The sequence below is a fragment of the Sus scrofa genome, chromosome 8, assembly GCF_000003025.6.
Source record: "Sus scrofa isolate TJ Tabasco breed Duroc chromosome 8, Sscrofa11.1, whole genome shotgun sequence".
Taxonomy (NCBI): Eukaryota; Metazoa; Chordata; class Mammalia; order Artiodactyla; family Suidae; genus Sus; species Sus scrofa.
Window position 1 is genome coordinate 65,956,287 of NC_010450.4, and position 23,232 is coordinate 65,979,518.

Genomic DNA, 23,232 nt, shown 5'->3' on the forward strand with positions numbered 1-23,232 from the left:
CTATGATCTCTAGAATATACAAACACCTTCTACGACTCATCGGCAAAAAAAAAAAAAAAAAAAAAAAAAAAGAAAAGAAAGAAAAACCAATTAAAAAATGGGCCGAAGACTTGAAGAGACATTTCTCAAAAGAAGATATACAGATGGCCAACAGGCACATGAAAAAATGTTCGACATCATTAATTATTAGAGAAATGCAAATCAAAACTACAATGAGGTACCACCTCACACCAGTCAGAATGGCCATCTCTAACAAGTCAACAAAAAATGCTGGAGAGGATGTGGGGAAAGGGGTACCCTCCTGCACTGTTGGTGAGAATGTAAACTGGTACAACCACAATAGGAAACAGTATTTACTCAGAAAAGTAAATATATAACTACCATATGACCCAGAAATCCTAGGGCATATATCCAGACAAAACTTTCATTGAAAAAGATACATGCACACATATGTTCATTGCAGCACTCTTCACAATAGTCAAGACATGGAAACAACCTAAATGTCCATCAGCAGATGAATGGATTAAGAAGATGTGGTATATATACATGGTGGAATACTACTCAGCCATAAAAAAGAACAAAGTAATGCCATTTACAGCAACATGGATGGAACTAGAGACTCTTGTGCTGAGTGAAGTAAGTCAGAAAGAGGAAGACAAATACCATATGATATCACTTATATCTGGAATCTAATATATGGCACAAATGAACCTATCTACAGAGAAGAAACAAACTCATGGATTTGGAGAGAGGCTTGTGGTTGCCAAGGGGGAGGAAGTGGGATAGACTGGGAGTTTGGGGTTAGTAGATGTGAACTATTGTATTTGGACTGGATAAGCAAAGAGATCCTGCTATATAGCACAGGAAACTACATCTAGTCACTTGTGGTGGAACACGATGAAGGACAATGTGAGAAAAGAAAAAATGTGTGTGTGTGTGTATGTGTGTGTATCTATGTGACTGTGTAACTTTTACTATATGGTAGAAATTGACAGAATGTCATAAATCAAGTATAATAGAAAAAATAAAAACCTTAAAAAAAATGAATTACCTGGCAAGTACAAACTGCATGTCATAGTCCAGACTTTTATCAATATTGCTTAACATTTGTGCTTTTACACCTACTGTTAAAATTTAACTTCTGAAAACATCTCTATGTCTACTGTGTCCTTCAGAATGCATCAAAAAAAAAAAAAAGGAGCAAATGACATGACAGAATTTGGTGATTTCTTTTACTGCCCACAATCCCATTAGAATACCAAAATTCAAACTGCTTATCTTAAATACATTTTTTTTTGATGAGAATGTTAATCCAAGTTTATTGTCAATCAAAGACAGTACTCTTTGATTATTATACTACCATAGCTCCTCCCAAGTGTAGTTTTGTATAATGTAAATGGGGGACACAGAAAGGCTTTTGTGCCCAGTAGATCAAAAGAGGTCTGCTCATTTACACTTAGTGCTTAAGATCAGTGCCTTTATAACAAAACAGTTATGTTTGTGTTTGTGAATATTTATTGGGAGCAGTGGGGACAAGATGATGGTTAATCTCTTCAACACTAATTCTAGGATAGGAAATGGTCCTTGGACAGGAGGGGAACCACAGATTTTAGTCTTGGGCACTAAGGTGGTCAGGCATGGAACAGAATGTGGATGAACTGTCATCCTGCGGGAAAAAGGAAACTCATCATTAAACTTTCAGGTTTTCCTGGCCTCTTTCAATATCATCAATCTCTTGGGCACTGCTTTACATGTTCTCAGTCTTACCTCAATTCCAGATAAAAGTGCCGGAAAGGGTTCTGCACAGACTTCAGCCTCCCTCAGTCTGATATTATTGCCGAAAACTCAGCCTGTCTGCTGGTGCCAAGTAGAAATGTGGAGACAGTGTTTGGGGAAACTTAGAAAAGAATAGCTTTATTGTTTTCTAGGCAAAGGGGACCACAGCAGGCTAATGCTCTAAAGACTGTGCCCTCCTTTGGGAGAGAGAATAAGAAGGGATTCTATGGTTTTGGACTAGAAATAGATCCAAGGTAAAGATTGGGGTAGATACAAGGCTTCCATTCTTCTTCAAAGTTGGTGTCTAGTGGCCTCAGGACTGTTCTGGTGGTCCTCTTTATTTGTTGGGGGTTAGTTCTGCAGAAGAACTCAAAGATATTGTTATGTATGTTTCTTGAGGAAGAACCAGGACCTGCCCAAGGCTGCACTGTCGTTTCTTCACTGCTCCTCCCTGGTCTCTGCATCCCCTCCCTTCCTTGATTGCCCTTTGAAACTCAGGGAAGGTCCTGGAGGCTGAAGCTTATTCCTTACAAGAAATGGGGAACACAGGCTTGTGCCCAGGAGCCCCACAGGGCCCTGCTCAGTTTCACCTAGGGTGTCAGATCAGCCCTTATATTTGCACCATCTGGAAATACAAAAAGGTAACTCGCTATAGGGCAACTCTCAGTTGATGGGAGAAAATATTCTTCCTTTAATTTCTCAGGTGGATGATTCTGAAAAGAGTTATTCTATAGGGCTCTTCAGAAAACCTTGAGGGATTTACATTACCCCGGAGGTGCCAGTGTTACCAAACCCAAGTTCACATGCCTGATGCACAGTAAGACCACACAAATCAAAATGTCTGAGTTGGAGTAAATAACTGTTTATTGACGTGCCAAGCAAGGAGAACAGGTGGCTAGCTCATGCTCAAAAACCCTGAATTCCCTTATGGTTTTTTGGGGAAAAGTTTTTATAGGCAGACTATGAAGTGAAGGCTTCAGAGTGGGTGAATTTCTTCTGACTGGTTGAAGAACGGTGCTCCAGGAGTCTTGGGCTCAGTCAGCCTCAAGTTACCATCCTCCACCCAGGTGGGGGCTGGGTTCCCACAGAACTCAGATACTGTTATGTCCCTTCCTGGGGGAGGAATAGGAGCCCTGTCCCATTGCTGCACTATTGTTTGAGTGCTCCTCATTGGTCTCTGCATTCCCTCCCTTCCTTGATCAGCAACTGTTTGAATCTGCTCTTTGGAAGGGAATCTAGGCAGCTGAATAAAGCCTATTTCCTCCAAATAAGAAACAGGAGATGCAGCAAGGACTTGTACCTGGGAGGGCCCCGCAGGGTCTTACTCTGTTTCAAAAGGACTTCTTCCAAGTTCATTCTCCTGGTAGACAGCCTCTAACATGCCCCCAGTGGTCTCCACCTCCTGGAATTCTCATCTTGGATCACTCCTGCTGTAGGGAAAATGTCCCAATAAAATGTAGAAAGGAGAGACCCCAGCCATGATGACTAAGCAAAGTCTAGCCAACTGCCCCAACCAGTCCTCCCCCATGCATCTGCTTCCGCATCTACTACCTTGTCTGACGTCACTCCAGTCCAACTAGTCAAGCTTGGACCCGGAAGACGTAGCCCATAAAAGCCTTGTGAAACCCTTCTTCCGGGCTCAGACTCTGGAGAGCAATCTCCTCTGAGCCCCCCGGCATAATAAAACCGAGTTCTCCAACTCTCCGAGTGCTCGCTTGGTTTCTCGCCGGGTAAAAGAGCTGATCCACTGTAGCCGCAAAGCTGCCGGAGCTGGTACACTACAGCCACGGGGCTGTCGCCAGAGCTGATACGCTGCAGCGCAGGGCTGCTGGGTATCTGCCATAACACTGCCTGAATGTGGACTAGACTCAGTGACTCACTTCTCCCAAACCAAATATGGAGCTGAGGTGATGGGACATTGCTTCCAAGACTGGGTTAGTTCACTTCCAAGGACACAAAAGACTGTGGCTTCTGTTTTGGGCACGGACCTAGGTTGGGTAGTATTCCACAAACATTTATGTCTAACTGGAGCTTTAGCATGTGACCTTATATGGAAAAAATGATCTTGGTAGATGTAATTAGTGAATATGAAGTTATACCGGATTAGGTGGGTACCACTCCAATGACTAAGCAGAAGGAAGTTGGGACATAGACACAAACACATGGGAGAACCTTGCATGATGAGTGATGACAGAGGCAGAGAGTCAAAAGAGAAAGCCACAAACCAAGGAATGCCCAGGGTTTCCAACAATCTGCAGAAGGAAGGGAGAGGTAAGGAAGGATTCCTCCTCAGAGCCTTTCAGGCAGCACAGCCCTAAAGAAAGTTTGATTTCAGATTTCTAACCTCCAGAACTATGACATCATAAATACCTGTCCTTTCAAGCCACTGTGTTTGAGGGACTTTGTTATGGCCGTCCTAGGAAACTAATACACACTTTCTCTCATTCTGTTGCCTGCTTTCTCTGAAGAAACCAACTGCCAAATTGTTATTTGCCCCAGATAAAGGCTAATGATGACTCTCGCCAATAGCCAGCAAGGTCCCAACATCACATAAGTGAGAAAATACTCACAAGTGAGATGTCAAACTTTTAATTGACTACAGCCCTGGCCAATGCAATGATTGAAGCATCACAAGAGATCCAGAACCAAAGATAGTCAGTGAAGCTGCACTCAGATTCCTGAGCCACAAAACCTACCAGTCTATGTTTGTTGTTTGAAGTTGCTAGGTTTTGAGGTAATTTGTTTTCAAGCAAGAGGTAACAAATGTAATGCCATGAAAGACAGCAGGAACTCTTAGTGACCCTAGGTCAAAGAAGAGAGCAACGTGTCTCTCCAGTCTTAGTGGAGAGACTCTTGTTAGGACTCCCTCGGACATCAAAGCCGTTCTCACTCCTGGGGTAGCTGTGGGGACGCACGTGACTGTGTGTTCTAACACTTGGGAAAAAAACAACTGCAACGCTGGACCAAAGCCAAAATATTTTTGTATTATGTCTGCTGACCGAGTAACTCCTTTCTGATCCCAAGAATGTTAAGAAAACCCATCAGTTAGAATATCACTTGATTAATGATAAGCGATAATGCCACTTATCCTAGACAAGCATTCTGAGCCTCAATTGACTTCTTTCAGATTCCTTTTTGCAATAGCTCAAGATTTGAAGGCACTGTTTTATTCATTTATTCATTTGATAAATAATAATCAAATAATTGCTTCGTTAGACACATTGAAATGCAATAGCAAATAAGAGAGGAAAATTCTCTGTCTCATAGTTTGCATTTTAGTGTAGAAGATAGACAATAAACATATATGTGTGTGTGGTATAGAGTCGGGCAGAAATGACAGCTATAAAGAACAGTAAAAACAATGACTAACAGAGACTACTGTTGCCAAAACTCAGCCTTTGTCCTCTGGTGCTGAGTATAAAAGCAGAGACAGTTTTGGGTGAAGGAGAAAAAGACAATTTTATTGCTTTTGCAAAGGGGGTCACAGCAGGCTAATGCTCTAAAGACTGTGCCCCCTTGGGAGAGCTTAGGAGGTGGTTTTATAGTTTGGGGAGTGGAAAATAGGGCTATACATAAGGATCAGGGTAGGGGCAAGCTAGCATTGTCTTTCAAATCAGGTGTTTAGTGGCCCCAGGACTGGTTCTGGTGGTCCTCCTTCTTCCTGGAATAAAGAATGCTTCATCTTCCACTAGTTTGGGGGTTTTAGTTCTGCAGAAAGGCTCAAAGATAATGTTATGTATGTTCCTTGAAGAGGATCCAGGACCTGCCCCAAGGCTGCGCTATTGTCTCCTGACTGCTCCTCCCTGATCTCTGCATCCCCTCCTTTCCCTGATTAGCATCTGCCCTTTGGAACTCAGGGAAGGTCATGGAGGCTGAAATTTATTTTCTAAAAACAAGAAATGGAGGACAAAGAAAGACTTGTGTGTCCAGGAGCCCCACAGGGCACAGCTCGTTTATACTATGAGGTAAAAAAACAGAAACAAAAAAAAGCAAAAAACAATTGTTGCAGAAACCGCAAAAACCGTGACAACGGATGGAGACAAACAGCACTCGGAGATATGGAAAAGCAAGGTTTATTCAGCACCGGTGTGGGCTCAGAGGAGTCACCTCCAGAGTCTGAGCACCAGGTCTTTGTTCTCAGTAACTTTTATACACTACAAGGTCTTGATTTTCCCATGTAAGCATCCCAGACCTCCCCCATCCCCAAGCAGACAGTGTTCCTCCCTAAGAAACTGAGCAAGTAAGGTTACAGAAGCAGAACTGATAAGCAATGCTGGGTACTTGATTAGCAGGGCTGCTGGCTTGGACAGAGAGCACACAGTTGTTACATTATTACAAGAAGGGTGGCATAGTGATGAGCACAGCTGAAAAGGCTTGCAGCTGCCTTCTTAGCCAAGGGGGGGGGGTTGTTCTTTAGTTAAAACTCCATTTCACAATGAGTAACAGAGGCTACTCTGAGAGAGATACTCTGTGAGAACCACATCTGAGATGAGACTGGAATGAAATGATAAGGGGGACAAATCACATGGGTTTCCAGGAAAATAATTCATTAGGTAGAAAAGACAACGGAAGCAGAAATGCAGAAGCAGAATTCATGAGATGCTTGATAAACAGCAAAGGAGCCAAAGTAACTGCTGAGTTAGAGAAAGAGTAGAAAGATAAAAATGTATAGAGGTAATGGCCAAAGAAAACATTTCATTGAACTTTATAGGGTGTAATGAGAACTCCGAATTTTATTCTAAGTTTGGTGGAAAGCTATTGTAAGGTTTTAAAATGGAAGATGATGTGGTCAAACTTACAGTTCAAAAGACTCCCAGTGGCTACAAGAAATTAGTTTCTGGGGAAGCAGAAACTGGCTGTCAAGGCTAAGTGGGACCAGGAAAAGGGAGCTCAGAGGCTGTTATTCTGTTTAGGTGAGAAAACTGGTTATTGGGACTGCAGATATAGTAAGAAATTGTTGAAGTCTTGTGTATTTTGATGGTTGAGCTAGCAGGATCTGCTGATAGAGTGGTTGTGTTAGAAGGTTTGGGTCTAAGCAGTCAGGGTTTATGGTAATGCCACTGATAGAGGCTGGGAGTAGAAACCAAGGCCTTGTTTTTAGAGTTGCTCCATTAAATAGAGCTCTTGGATATCTATGAGGAGATGTGAAACAGGTCACTGTTTGTATGAGGCTAGAGTTCATTGAAAAGGTTGTAGCTGGAAGTACCTTTTGGAGGCCAAGGAAACTGGAGGCCAATTCTTTGTCACTAAATGCCCAAACAAGTCGATTATTCCACTTGGTGTCTAAGCAGAGTAAGCTGCAGACTAAGTAGGTGACTTAACAACCCATGAACAGGAAGCTGAATTGAAGGTAGCAGGAGCTTATGAGGAATGAAAAGATTTTAGGAAGCTATTATGCTGTTGTAAAGGCTTTCATGTTTCTTTTCCCAGAATGAACTCTATTCCACAGTAACAAGAATATTTGAAAATGAGTGCTCAACTACTGAAGCTAATGTTGCTGGAATTATGGAGTTTCAGATAATGGGAGAAGTGGAAAACGACGTTCTTCTCAAAAGGAAGCTGAAGATTAGTTTACAAACAATTGATAAGTGCGCTTCCCTGTAGACAAAATCATAGAGAAGGCTAATATGTTAGAAAAACTTGAGCTGTGGATATGAGTGAAAGGGAGGAGTCAAGAGGATTGCAAGGTTTGGGACCTGAACAACTGGAAGAATGGTCTTGCCTGAGATGGGAGGCAGTGGGGATAAGGCATTTGGAGAAAGGACATTTTGTGTCTCAGATGGATATTTGACATCTGAATGGATATAAGCAGGAGGCAATTGGACATATGCTGTTGGATTTGGGGAGAGAGGTCTGGGCTGAAGATAAAAATCTGGAAAAATCATCAAGTGGATGGTATTCAAAACCTTGCGACTGAGATACGGCTAACAGGGTTTTTGTTTTGGCGTTACTCAACATTAAGAGGTCAAGAACAAGGGTATCTGTGAACTCACCTGCTTTTTTTGGGGGGAGGGGAGGTTTGGTTTGTTTTTGGCCATGCCCGTGCAGTGTGAATGTTCCTGGGCCAGGGATGGAACCTTGCCACAGCAGCAATCTGAGCCGCTGCAGTGACAACATCGGATCTTTAACCTGCTGTACCGACAAGAGAACTCCTAGCCTGCAAGTTTAGAATCTAAGAGTAGCAGATTCAGGAGTATATGGTGCCCTGGAAGACAAAGAAGGTTTATGATGGGGAAGGGGAGAAGAACTGTGCCAGATGCTGTTGATAAGACATAGAAGATGAGAATCCGCCATGAGCTTTAGCAACAGAGAGACTACAGGTGTCCTTGCAAAGAGTAGTTTTGGTGAAATCATGAGGCCAAAGTTTGATCATGTATTTGAGGAGTAATGGAAGGAGAGGTATAGGAAATAGTAAATATAGTCCAATTTATGGATAAATTTAAATATAGACCAGAGCCTTGGAGGAGCTACTGGTGGAGAAAGTGGGGTCAAGATAATTTTTTTTGGTATTTGCTTTTTTGTTTGAAGATCCAGGAAATAACAAAAAGAAAAGAGAGAGAGGGAAGCGTTGCTAGAGCAAATGCTTTAAGTAGGTGAGAGGAGACAGGACCTAGTGTGAATGTTGTAGGGGAGCAAAACTTGCCACCTCAAAATGTGTCTCTTTGGTAGGAGGATTTATTTTGGGTTTTTTGTTTGTTTGTTTGTTTTGTCTTTGTCTTCTTTAGGGCTGCACTCACAGCATATGAAGGTTCCCAGGCTAGGGGTCTAATTGGAGCTGTAGCCACCGACCTATACCACAGCCACAGCAATGCCAGATCCAAGCTGCATCTGCAAACTACACCACAGTTCACAGCAACGCCAGATCCTTAACCCACTGACCGAGGCCGGGGATCAAACCCTCAACCTTATGGTTCCTAGTTGGATTCCTTTCTGCTATGCCAAGATGGGAACTCCAGGAGGGTTTATTTTGGCTGATTGTTTTTAAGAAACAAGATTCAGGAAGTCTTTCTTTTTGTCCACTTCTTTGCTGCCTAAAAAAATTAAATAAAGGACTTGTTCCCAGAATAGAGCTGTCATCAAAGACTGTGGACCAGGTGTGCTGGGGGAACTGGGGGCAGGCCTAGAGATGAGTCTGCTCTGTGTCCCATTTGTCTCTGTATGGGCTACAAACATCTTTTTAGCAAACATTTGCTTTTCCATATCATGTGTATTGCCTTCTATACTTTGAAGTTCCAGATCATGACCCCTAACGTCCTCTTTTGTCTTTAGCTAATTAAGGTGAGGGCTTCTGCCATTTTGGGCATCCAAATCAGTTGTCTCCTATGCTTACATGTTATTAAACTTTTACTTGATTTTCTCCTGTTCAGCTGTGTCATGTCAATTTAATTTCTAAACCATCCGGAAGAATGTCCCACGAGGGAAAGGAAAAGTTCTTCCTCCCTGACGTGTTGGAGGGATCAGCTTCCATCTGAGCACCTGGGGCAACAGACAAGCAGGCTGAGTGTGCAACAGTTGCTGGTGAGTGAGTAGAGGTGGTAGAGGGTTTCTTCATGATGCTTCAGTTTTCAGGGAAGAAGGTAAGAAGCAATGTCATCAGTGGAGAATGGGGATGGATAAGGAGGTGATAGGAGAAGTGAAGAGAGGAAGAGATGTGAAATAGATGGCCAGAAGAATGAAAGAGCGAATAGAGAAATATAGTATGATGTGGGGGAAACTGAGAGCACGCTGGAAGTTTGTGATCGTGAATTTGAAGTTAGACCAGTTAGTCTGGTTGTGGATTTTTCTCCAAACATGTTCGGCTGCATAGTATAGGAAAAGAATAGGTGGAGATTTGGATTTTATCAGGGTTTTGATAAAAGCAAATGTCACAGTGATGAAGCAAGAGAGAAGCAGAGGAGTCAAGGGTATGCAAGATTATTGACTGTGGTTTTTATTTAACCTGGATACAGCTATGCCAAAGAAGTACTGATTCATGAATCAGTGTCAAATAAGAGAGTTTTGTTTTTTTGTTGCTTCATCCATGGTATGTGGAATTTTCCAGGCCAGGGGTTAAGCCTGTCCCACAGCTGTAACCAGAGCCACAGCAGTGACAATGCTAGATTCTTTACCCACTGAACCACCAGGTAACTCCACGGGAGATCTTATAGTTGCGTTTAACTGGCCTCTGTCTTCAACACCACCTTGAGAGTTGTATAATAAAAACTGTGTTAGGACAAATTATAGCATTTTGGTTATGAAAATTAAGAACAACAAATATCTATTGAGTATATCTCTATATTGGAATCCATTTCACAACTACAGTGTAGAAGCTGATTCAGAAGTGTCCTAAAACCATTAAATATATTATGTATCATGAAATATATTCAAGCATGAGGATAGGATCATCATCTAAACCGTGTCTTTAGCCTGTGTTTGTGTAGCATGTAGGAAAATGGAAAACAAGGTTTTATATACACTAACATGGAATGGAGGTACTGTGGTAAAGTTCAGAATTATAGAAATTAAGGCATAAACATTCATGAAGGTAATATTGTTCATTCTTTTCTTCCCAAAGTAATGCCTTCTTTTTCATTTCACATACATTACTATGTTTGCTTATTTTTATCTTCCCTCTTTATTCAATAGATCTTTACTGAGAATGTGCCATAAATAACATACTTTCTTATGAACTGTGCAAGTTGTAAAAATGAATCAGTCATGGTCCCTAACCCACAGAGCTTACGGTCTAGTGTTGAAATCAGATTTATTCACACATCTTAAAAACACAGAGAGAAAGTAGAGGTACGAAGAGGTTAAAAAAATAGGAAGAAGGCATCGGAAAATAACATGGCAGTTTCTTCAGAGACAAAACCTGAGCTATGACCATTAAGCCCAGAGCAATGAGCAGTTATGTTCTCACAAAAACTTACACACCCACATACATACCCATATAGTAGCTGTATTAACAGTAGCCAAAAACCGTAAACGACTTAAGTGCCCCTCAGTGGATGAATGGTGAAACAAACTGGTGCATCCATACTGTAGATTATTAGCAGTAATAAAAAATAAGAATGAACTACTGTGTATGTGATACGCACAACATGGATTGATCTCAAGGGAATCATCCTGAGGGAAGAAGCCAGCCTCCAGCGTTTACATACTGTATGATTGCATTTGTATACATTCTTGGACTAACAAATTACATAGATGGAGAACAGATTAATGGTTGCTGGGGCTTAGAGCCTGGAGACAGGGGGGTAGGGAAGAAGCCAGGTATGGGTAGCATGAGGATCAGACTACTTTGCATCTTGACTGTGATAGGGGCACACAGATCCACACATGCAATAAAATTACATGGAAACACACACACACAATTGCATGTTTTAAAAACATAAAATCTTGGAGTTCCTGCTGTGGCACAGCATACACGAATCTGATTAGGAACCATGAGGTTGCAGGTTTGACCACTGGCCTCGCTCAGCGGGTTAAGGATCCGGTGTTGCTGTGAGCTGTGGTGTAGGTTGCTGATATGGCTCGGATTCTGCGTTGGGGTGGCTGTGGTGTAGGCCAGCAGCTGTAGCTCCTCTTGGACCCCTAGCCTGGGAATTTCCATATGCTGCAGGTGCGGCCTTAAAAAAGCAAAAAAATAAAATAAAATAAAATTTCAAAAGGTTAATAGATTGCCTCCTGTCAAGTTTCTCACTGTGATGATGTACTGTAGCTAAGCAAAATGTCATCATTGCCAGAAACTGAAGATACACAGGATGTCTCGATGTATTACATTTTGCATCTCTATGTGAGTATAATTATCTGAAAATTTTGTTCAAAAAGTTGTTTTTAAGTGGTAAGGAATCTCAGAAAAAAGACATCATCTCTGCTTGAGGGAGTCAAGGAGAGCTTTGTGGAGGTGGCATCATTTGAACTAGACTATAGAGCTTGATATAATCCAGTTACTATATGGTTTAAAAATTGAAATGAAAAATTAGAATAACAGAGAATGACTTGACAATATGTTTTGGAATGATGCCAGTAAAACTTCTTTTGTAGAATCAGAATTAAACAACAAATCAGTCCATTCTATTGATCTAATCATCACTTCATTTCAGAAATATTTATGATGGCCAGCAAACACATGAAAAAATGCTCAACATCGTCGATTATAAGAGAAATGCAAATCAAAACTACCATGAGATACCACTTCACACCAGTCAGAATGGCCATCATTAATAAATCCACAAATAACAAGTGCTGGAGGCGCTGTGGAGAAAAGGGAACCCTCCTGCACTGTTGGTGGGAATGTAAACTGGTACAGCCACTATGGAGAACAGTTTGGAGATACCTTAGAAATCTATACATAGAACTTCCATATGACCCCACAATCCCACTCTTGGGCATATATCCGGACAAAACTCTACTTAAAAGAGACACATGCACCCGCATGTTCATTGCAGCACTATTCGCAATAGCCAGGACATGGAAACAATCCAAATGTCCATCAACAGATGATTGGATTAAGAAGATGTGATGTATATATACACAATGGAATACTACTCAGCCATAAAAAAGGATGACATCATGCCATTTGCAGCAACATGGATGGAACTAGAGAATCTCAACCTGAGTGAAATGAGCCAGAAAGACAAAGACAAATACCATATGATATCACTTATAACTGGAATCTAATATCCAGCACAAATGAACATCTCCTCAGAAAAGAAAATCATAGACTTGGAGAAAAGACTTGTGGCTGCCTGATGGGAGGAGGAGGGAGTGGGAGGGATCGGGGCTTGGGCTTATCAGACACAACTTAGAATAGATTTACAAGGAGATCCTGCTGAATAGCATTGAGAATTTGTCTAGATACTCATGTTGCAACAGAACAAAGGGTGGGGAAAAAAATGTAATTGTAATGTATACATGTAAGGATAACTTGATCCCTTTGCTGTATAGTGGGAAAATAAAAAAAGAAAAAAAAAGAAATATTTTGAAATCTATTATTAGCAATTGTATAAAACAAGACTGTAGTTACAGCAACAGTTACAACAGCACTATTTCTTTAGCACCTACTATGTTCTAAGAGTTTTGCTAAGTACTTTCACCTGTTGTCTTGTTTTAACCTCTGCAACAGTCATTGGAGGTAAATGTTATTATTCCTGTTTTATAAGAGTGTATATCGAGGCTTAGAGTATTTAACTAACTAGCTTAAATCACACAGTGTAAAATCTGGGATTACCTCTTAAAATCAGTGTATAAATAATAACAAAGCTATATTTTATGCATAATACAAAAATAAAAGAGTAGTTCAACAAGATTTAGTAAAAGACCATTTAATACAGAGCACTTTATTAGATATTATGGAAAGAGTGATAAAAGATACAGCTAAAGAACTGCCTGCCCTCTTGCACAATTAATATTATTTTAGTCATTACTTCGTAATTTTTCCCACTGAAATAATAAAAACAGACATGTCCAAGAATTCACAAACCCTTCATATGTTATCTTTCAAAGGAAGTTGTCATTTTGAAAATATGACACTATGTTAACTCTTTCCCTGTGCACATAAAGTTTGAACTATCACTCGTATTTTCATTGTGGCCTAACCTCTATTTCTCAAATATTTTGTAAAAGAAAATATCAAAAACATTTTTCTGAGAAATATGCCATTGTGAAATTAAATTTCTAAAATGTCTTCTTAATTTAAATCTCTTCACGTTTGCAGAAGAAATTCCTCCTATCACATGTTAAAAATTTTAATTTGAAAACTCACCTCCAGAAACCTGGAAAATGCTAACCATGATGTCAGTTTTCATGGATTCATTTTTAAGTGCCTTCACAAACATGAATTGTATTCTTTTGGTTTTACAAGGCTCTAGTACAGAGTGTCTACTACAGTTTTCATTGTTACTTGAAGGGCAGGCTCCCTGTATCTACCTATAGCCTGTGGGTGCCACCTAGAGGCCAAACTTCAAAACACACTCAAACAAGGGGAATCAATTTTTAATAGGACAAAGAGAGAATAATAAAGTTTGAAATGTAATTAAAATTCATCATTTTCCTCATTTTTTTCAAAAGAATCCATTCAATGGAATATGCTTATGCAAAATATTTAACATTTTCAATTCATGTCAGATTTCATATCATGTTTTAACCAAATGCATGTTTTATCATATGCCAATGTTATTTAGGTTGATAAAAGTAAATTTTTTTATGCTAATGTTTATTTCAAAGCAGTTATGGTAAAATATGGAACGTGTAAGAGTAGCTACATACAATGAGGAAAGAGTAATGGAAAGATTCAGTGAAATCTCACCACTAACATGCCCATAAGCCATGGCACCAATTGTCACTTCACAGTGGCCTAGATCATTTGAATGTTGTATATCTAACAGCTCAGCAGTAATTTATCAAAACTGAAATTATGAAGGTGATTGATGTTAGGCTTTTTCTCTTCAATTTTATAGTCAGGCAGTAAGCGATTTGCTCCCATGCTAGATGTAGCAGGGAGGCAGCTTTCAGGATAAATTCCCTATGAGATCTTCCCATCTGAGCCCAAAGGAGTCTAAGAGGCCTGTGGTCCAAGCATGGACTGGAAATGCGGGTGGGAGGTGGGGAGATAGGAGGAATCTGCAGTCATCTCAGAATAGAGGTCTGACCCTAGCTTCATTTGCACAACTGTAACTACATACTAACATCTGGACCTTATTCCCCTTCAAGGCTTTGCTGTTTGGAAAATCTTTAAATACAAATATACAGGCACTGGTGATAATCTCCTTTTATTCAGTAGTCTGTCCTGATTCTGTTTTTATGTCCTCCCATTCAACCTTGCAAAAATCTTATATGAGGTATTCTAATTGTTCTTAAGTGAGCTTTCATTATACCCTCAGATTTTAAAAGAATTTGCAATAAATTAATTGGTGATGTTTTCCCAACCTTCCCCTTCCTCATGGATTATCATATTATAATGTCAAATAAATGGATGATTTATTTATTTGTATTACTACATGTTGACATTCTCAGTAGTGCAATGTTAAATAATATTTGCTTTAATTAGTGCAAGTACATCATATTGAGTTTGTATAATTATTGTAGGTCACAAGAAAACAGAATCTTCTGCATATTTATCTCTGTAGTTGTTTTCTGGAAATGAAAATAAAGCTACATCTTGATTTCTCTGTATTTCCTTAACTTGGTTCCCATACTTTCTCCATCACGAAGTATTTGGTATTCTGCTTTCTGTCTTCTTGACCTGTCATAGTGATTGCAATCTTTTTCCTCATTCCATTAAGAAAAAAACACCTCGTACTTTTCTGTAGGTAAAAACATTGTTCTTTCCTTTTCATATTTCCTTTTACTCTTTGTCCTGCATCTTGAAAATGGAAATTTACTGAGGATCTGGGGAAATGAAGGACGGGATCACTTCAAATTGTATATATGCATGAGAAATTTGTGTCAACAAGCCAAAGTTTGATGACAGATAACTTCTAGAAAACAAGTTGGAACAGAATCCATCTGGCAGAAGCAGGATGCTGTATGGGGCAGAGCTAGGAAGGAAATACTCATCTAGCAGACAGTTTAGTTCAATCGGTCAGGCCCAGGTGATCTGCATGGCTTCTTCTGCAATTCACTATATCTAAGAATGGCCTATACACAAAAAAATGTGTTCCTTTCTACTAGGTTTTTCTTTCTTAGACACCAGTTTTGGAAGCGATCCAGTCTCGGAAGGCAGTCACTCTAGTATAAACACCGGGCTTATTGGGTAGCCCACATTCATCTCCCCAGCTCACTACTCCAGCAAGGTACCAGATATCTCTAGCATCTGGACTAACCAGTGGTCCTCCGGAGTCACCCTAAAGGAGAAGGGAGACATTAGTCATTGATAATTCAGTTCATTACAGAGAAATGTGCTATTTTTCTAACTTGAGTTCTGTGAAAGGGGTGGTTTTCAAAAATCCTTAATGTGCTCACATGCAGAAGTGATGCCTTTTATCTATGCCAGTAATTCACATAAAGGAGGAGCTCCCCTACCTGGAAAACTGGTTCAGTACACTGAGATTAAAGCCTCCATCCTTGGCAGAACAGCTCTTACCTGATATATCTGATGACGGCCTATACTCTTCATCAGTGTGGCGCAGCTCCCAAAGAAGGGTGAAGGGTCTCATACTGATAAAGAGCATGGACATTGGAGTCTCACGTCTGGCCCTTCCAAGTTGGCTTTGACCTTTAATGTATTTGTTTGTAATGCTCCTAATAATATCTACCTCCACTGACAATTTTGAAGATTATGTTAAGACAGTGTATGTAATGTGCTTAGCATAGAGCCTGGCACAAAACAGAGCTCAGTAAATATGTATATAAAACCACAAGTTCCAATTGTTTACGCCTTTTGAATGCCAGAGGGCTTTTCTTGATACAGGTCATAAAGGCAAGGTGCTGACTCATCTTCCTGAAAAACCTGTGGCCTCTAAAGTGACCATTAAGTGTTCAGCCTCTATGAAACTCTTAATTAATATATTTTCTTATTAACTCATGTAATTATGACAACAAAATGTGGAGTTAGGTTTCATTTTCTTTATTTTAGCAATAACAGAAATTAAGCAATTTACCTGATATCTCATGCTAGTCAGTATCTGGGATGATCTAACTCAGAAGTCTCTGCTTTTTTTTCCCCTTTACATTATACTAACTTCCTTGTGAATATTCTTTTGTCCACATAAAATATATAAATATATATATATTTGCTTTTTAGGGCCGCACCCGTGGCATATGGAGGTTCCCAGGCTACGGGTCCAATTGGAGCTACAGCTACCGGCCTACACCACAGAAACAGCAACGCAGGATCCAAGCCACGTCTGCGACCTATATCACAGCTCATGGCAATGCAGGATCCTTAACCCACTGAGTGAGGCCAGGGATCGAACCCTCAACTTCATGGTTCCTAGTTGGATTTGTTTCTGCTGCGCCACGGTGGGAACTCCTGTCCACATAAAAATATTACCTAATTCTAATAATAACTCAATTAGAAATAATATGTTTGTAATTTTTAAATCAGTTAACCTATAGGTATATACTTACACTCTCATATGTGATAAATGATGTAAAAAGGGTGTAAACATATGAGCCCTTCCCTCAAGGGGTATACAGTCTGTTTATAGAAATAGTACGTACTATGTGAAGCTATGTGAAAACAAATTGTTCCGATCGTTGAAACCCAGGCCTATGTGAAGCCAGAGCAGATAAAGAGAAAGAAATAGAAGATGCCAGAGACAACAAAGCTTAAATCTGTTGACGAGACAGGAGTGAATGAGTCCAAGAATAATTTTTTTTTTTTTTAGGATAGCAGCGAGTCTAAGAGCGTGAGAAGCTGAAAACTCAGCAGGTATCAAGTAGAGAAAGATGGAGTGTGTTGTGCTAACACTATTAGCTCACAGGCGATTGGTGAAGAGGGGAGTTCTGTCAGTAAAAGACAGAGGTTGTGATGGCTTATATGTGTTTTGTCTTAGGCAGAGGAGCCAGAATAATGGGAGTAGAATTATAACCTTCGAAGAAAAGGAAAAAGCTCTCAGCATAACTATTGCACAGGTAGAAGCCTTTGAGGCTCTATTTTAAGAAAATTAAAAAAAAAAAAAAAAAAGCGCGCCTGTGCCCAGGTACCCCTCTCCCTGCCCCCAAGAGGCGCACCCCAGGCTTGCTTAATTCCTGGGTTCTGGCAGATTACACTTCCTCCTCTGCTCAGGTTACACTCCTATGGGCACTATTTCAGCTTTAACAAGCCGGTATTTCTGCTCTATTGTTTCTGACCACTTTTAACTCCCCTAAGTCAGCCACCAGCCATCCTGGGCACTCTGCCTGCCTGCATTGTTTAAGTTTCTTTTCAAGGTGCAATTATTATTTTGTTGTTGTTGTTGTTAATTCTCTGGTTACAAAGTTGCATAACTTTTGAGGGGTCTGTTAGTATGCATTTAACCCTAATTTCCCCATAAATCCTGTTATTTCACTGAGAAACAGAACAGGAAGTTTATTCAAGAGGATACATGTATAGGAGTTCTCTGATGGCCTAGCAGGTTGAGACTTCTGTGTTCTCACCGCTGTGGCTCTGGTTGCTGCTATGGCATAGGTTCAATCCCTGGCCCAGGAATTCCCACATACTGACCGTGTGGCAAAAAAAGAAACAAACAAATGAACCAAAAAAACAAACAAACAAACAAAAAACCAAAACCTGAAATAAACGTTGCAACTCTCATTAAAAAGAAAAAAAAGAATGTACATATCATAACAGAAACTCTTAAAACTAGAAGCCAAACCAGAAAGTATAAAACTATATGAAGTAATGAAGTAATGAAGATATAAAGTAATCTTCATAATGAAGTGTCTTTAGAGTGAAGTATCTCATAACATGGAGTAATGACACTGTTGTTAGTGTCCCAGAAAGAGATGGAAAATAAAGTGTGATGGAAAAGGTTTCAAAGAAATGATGGCTGAAAATTCCCCAAATTTGTTAAAAGACATAAACTTGCAGATTAAAAAACTGAGCAAACCCTAAACAGGATAACCCAGAGAAATTTATGCCAAGATACATAATCAAACTTCTGAAAACTAAAGACAAGGACAAACTCTTGAACATAGCAAGAAAGAAATGACACCTCATCTGTAAGGTGACGACAACTCTAATGACAGCAAATTCCTCATCAGAAATCACAGAGGCCATGATTTAAGTGCTGAAAAAAAAAAAAAAGAATTGTCAATCTTAAATTCTGTGCCTGGCAAAATTATGCTTTAGAAATGAATAGAAAATAAAGAATTTTGCAAACAAAATCTAAGGGACTTTGTCACTAGCAGATCTGCACAAAAGAATGACTAAAGGAAGTTTCTGAAACAGAAAAGAAATGATAAAAAAGAATCTTAGAAAACCAGAAGGCAAGTTCTCTTGTGGCACAGTGGGTTAAAGCTCTGGTGTTGCCACTGCAGCAGCTGGGGTCGCTGCTGTGACTCAGGTTCGATCCTTACACTTCCGTGGGAGCGGCCCGAGAAGAAAAGAAAAGAAAACCAGAAGGGAAGGAAGAACAAAACCATGAGTAAATCGGTGTCCCTTCTCCCCCTGGGTTTTTTAAGTTACATTTAGCACTTGAAGCAAAAACATTGTCTGATGTGATTCTCAATATACAGAGGGAAAATCGTTAACATTTGTATTTAGTAACATGAGGAAGGGTTAAGACACTTAAGGAAGGTAAGTTTTCTATTCTCAACTCCACTCAAGCTAGTAAAATCTCAACACCAGTAGACTTTGATAGGTTATGCATATTTTACTTAGAGGAACCACACATTTTTTCTACAAAGAGCGAGTCTGGTCGAAAACACTAATGGATAAATCAAAATGGAATTCTTTATTTAAAAGGCTATTCTACGACTCTGTTTATATAACATTCTCAAAATTACAATGTTATAGAGATGGCAAATATATTAGTGATTGCCAGGCGTTGGTGATGGTAAAGTGATGAGGGAGGGAGATGGATGTTTTTATAAAGGGAGATCTCTGTGGTGATGGAAGAGTTCTTGACAGCGGTCATGATTACACAAATCTACACATGGGCTGAAAAGCTAGAAGCACCCCCGTCCCAAGGTCAGTTTCCTAGCTTGTATATTGTACTATAGTTATGTAAGATATAACTACTGGGGAAAACTGGGTGAAAGGTATATGAGACGCCTATGTGTTATCTTTGCAACTTTCTTTGAAGCTGTAATTATTTAATAATAAAAGGTGAACAAAAATTGATACAGCAAACCACTTACCTGGCATGCATCTCTATTTCCTTGCAAGGAGCCGGCACATAACATCCTAGGAGTTATGGCATTATTGTAAGCTTGGGGTTCATTACAGGTTTTAGAGTCTATGAGGTCCACTTGCACTTGCTGAAGGTGATTTTGACTGTTACCTAGAGGGGAAAAATAGATGTCATATTTACAGATATGCATACATTCTATAAACCCAAAGAAAGTATTTTATAGTTAATTTGGATAAGGTAGTGACATAAAACCTTAGGAAATGTATTTTTTTCAGATACAGTAATATTTTGGGGAAAAGAAATCCAGTCTAACCAATTTAAATGAAGCTAGGTGATTGGGAGAGAGCCTTAGGTGGTTTAAGCAATTTCTATGTCACTGTTAAGCCTAGAAGATAATTTCACAGAGGAGAAGGGTAGATTTGTGATTTTCTGATCTTCACAGCTGGGTGTATATATTAGTGATCTCCAGTCTCTCATGTGGTTAATACCCTCTAAACGTTTCTGACATATTCTTTCAGACACCTTACCAAGCACCATGACTGTAGTGGAAGTGATGCACTTGGCAGTAAGCTAAGGCATGAAAGAATTTATGTGTCTTCTCAGCAACTTGATTCACAAGCAGGGCCCGACTTGGCCCAGGTCCATATGAGCAACACATCAACATATTTTGGCATGATGGCATTCCATTCTTTAAGTGCTTTAGAATACCAGATTAGATTACTGTGACTTGACTTTCTCCTCAGATGCTCACCGTCATTTTGCAGTGCTCCGAATCCTGTCACAAACATCTCATCGCCAGGGTGGAACTCATGAGATGCCTCAGGGAGACAAATTCTGTGTACCACATTCGTGTAGGGAACAGGGGTAGAAAGTTCTGCGACTGAAATGTCATAGTCATGTGATGGGTATTTGTATTTTTCATGGACAATTATCCTCTGGAGGCCTCGTTTCATTTTTGGAGGGTTTATTGTTACTCCAAAGGAAGCAGTCCATCTGGCTGGGTCCTTATATCTGAGAAGAAAGTATGAGGAACAAATTTAATTTTACCATGTTACCAATATAACAATTTATATAGAATAATTTAGTGTACAAGCATCAATGTGAGTTTGATTTTTAAGATTATAGTTTCAGAGTTCCCGTTGTGGCTCAATGTGTTAAGGACCCAATGTTGTCTCTGTGAGGATTCAGCTTCGATCCCTGGACTCACTCAGTAGGTTAAGGATCCGACGTTGCCATGAGCCGTAGTGTATGTCGCAGATGCAGCCTGGATCTGTGCTGTTGCTGTGGCTCTGGCATAGGCCAGCAGCTGCACTTCCAATTTGACCCAAGGCCTGGGAACTTCCATATGCTGCAGGTGCAGACATAAAAAGAAAAAAAAAAAAAGATTATAGTTTCTATGCATAGAAACAAACTCTTTTCAGTCTAAGGCTCAAGGGTCGGATCAGATGGAAAAGCCACCACGGCATGTTTCTTAGGAGATGCGTGCCCACTCTGTGTGCTGAGTCACCCACTCCAGGTCCTAGGGCCTTTTGACATTTGGGAGCATCTGTGATTCCAACGGATATATAGAAAGCATATCCTGTACACAATGAGAAAACTAAACGTATTCTTTGTTCATCATGTTGCCTATCCACAAATTTCTCTGAAAATCAAAAATACTACACTATAATTTAACAAAGCATTATTTATCCTGTATATGGTAGGCATTTTGTACTGGGTTGGAAGATTGAATTGAAGTTCCTTGAAATATAACCAGTTAATCTATTCAGTTGTATAATTTGTTACTACCAAATTTCTTCATATTTAATTTTTCTTACTGCATGGAATTTACCCATTAGGATTAAACATACAATCCAGTTAGCCTCCATCTCTGATAGACATGCAGCAGACACCTCTTTAACATTCAGCTAGGTCCAAAGATGACTCTATAATTCCTGCTTCTTTTGACAAGTTATTGTGTAGTTATCAACAGATAATTTATCTACGTGTACTTTAATACCATATCCATTTCCAGACTCTAAAACCCCTTACTAAGGTTTATGAGTTTCTCACTCTCTTTGTGATATCTACATTATCTTTAATTTGTATTAAACTCATCTCTTATGAGATGTTTCCTTCCCTCCAAGCCCCAATGCACTTTGCTTACCACTTGTCATTCTTAAAGCTCAGGACTTACATTCTAAAGCAGTGGGCAGCACTCACAAGCCATGTGTCATTAATTAAAGTTGCTCCACAGCGATGACTCCCATCCCATTGCAGGCTGGCTTGCCATGGCCATTCACCCTCTTGTACCTCTGTCCCACCAACTATCCTGAGACTCTGACTTGTAGTTTTATTCCTTCGTGTCCCACAGCCTGCAAAAGAGAGATGATGCATCATTTAGCAGTTATTCTTAAGTATCGAATTGTGTTACTGTGCCTCAAATTTCTTATGCTTTGTGCTTCAACAGTATCAAACATTTTCTCTTGTTCTTACCTTTCCTTAAATTGTAGTGTTTCATTTATTTAACTCCCATTCATTCTGTAAGATTTAAATCAGTCACACCTCCCCTAGGATGCCTTCCCTAATAATTTCTTTGCCTCCAGACTGGATTAGTTATGACTTTCTTTATGCTTACATCGTCATCATTATCATCATCATCATATAATAACAATAATAACTTTATATGTGTATGATATACATATGTATATATGTCTCTATAATAGGTTAATATATATTAGCACATATATTATTATATGTATGTGTATATATTACTCCATTATATATAGATATATACACACACATACATATGTATTAGTATTAGAATATAATTTGTAACAGAGTTTCTCAACCTTGGCACTATTAACATTTTGAGATGGATAATTTTTTGTTGTGGGGGGGCTGTCCTGTGCATCATAGGATATTTTTTATATATTTTTTTATTTTTATTTTTTAAATTTTTTGTCTTTTGCCTTTTTTAGGGCCACTCCCGCAGCATAAGGAGTTCCCAGGCTAGGGGTCTAATCAGAGCTGTAGCCACCGGCCTACACCAGGGCCACAGCAACGCGGGATCCGAGCCATGTCTGTGACCTACACCACAGCTCATGGCAACGCCAGATCATAAACCCACTGAGTAAGGCCAGGGATTGACTGCAACCTCATGGTTCCTAATCGGATTCGTTAACCACTGCGCCATGACAGGAACTCCAACATCATAGGATATTTAAAAGGATTCCTGGACTATACATACTCGATACCAATTGCATCCCACCCCTACCCCAACAATCATGATAACCAAAATGCCACAATGGGACATAATCACTTGGGGATCAAAATTGCCCTTGTTTGAGAACTATTGCTTTATACTTATGTGTACATGCATTAGTCTCATTTAAGTATAAATTTCTTTAGGCACATAGTAAATCTTACCAATTTTATATCTCTGTTGACTAACATAGCACTAGCACATAACAAGTGCCCAATAAATATTGGTGGCAAAAAATATGCCATTTAGGTAATGGGATTCTCCTCTGGTTTTATGTTTGAGTTAAAGTTGTGAATTAAATAACATTCTGAACTGGTGAGTAGCACATTTCCTTCCATCTTTTTTTTTCTTAAAGTTTTATTGAAATGTAATTGACATACAGCACTGTATAAATTTAAGGTGTACAACATAATGATTTGATTTACATACATCGTGAAGTGATACTGCAATTAG

General features: G+C 39.6%; 1 protein-coding gene across 1 annotated transcript in view; it reads right to left on the reverse strand.

Annotated features, from left to right (window-relative positions):
* Nucleotides 13,067–23,232, reverse strand: part of LOC100623351 (transmembrane protease serine 11E-like) — a 45,157-nt gene continuing 34,991 nt past the window's right edge. The window contains exons 7-10 of the mRNA XM_013978755.2: nt 21,712–21,889; nt 20,287–20,546; nt 19,543–19,685; nt 13,067–15,602 (exon numbers count right to left, since the gene is read on the reverse strand). Of these exons, the coding sequence (XP_013834209.1) occupies nt 15,441–15,602; nt 19,543–19,685; nt 20,287–20,546; nt 21,712–21,889 (743 nt within the window). The 3' untranslated portion in view covers nt 13,067–15,440. The remainder of the gene's footprint in view (nt 15,603–19,542; nt 19,686–20,286; nt 20,547–21,711; nt 21,890–23,232) is intronic.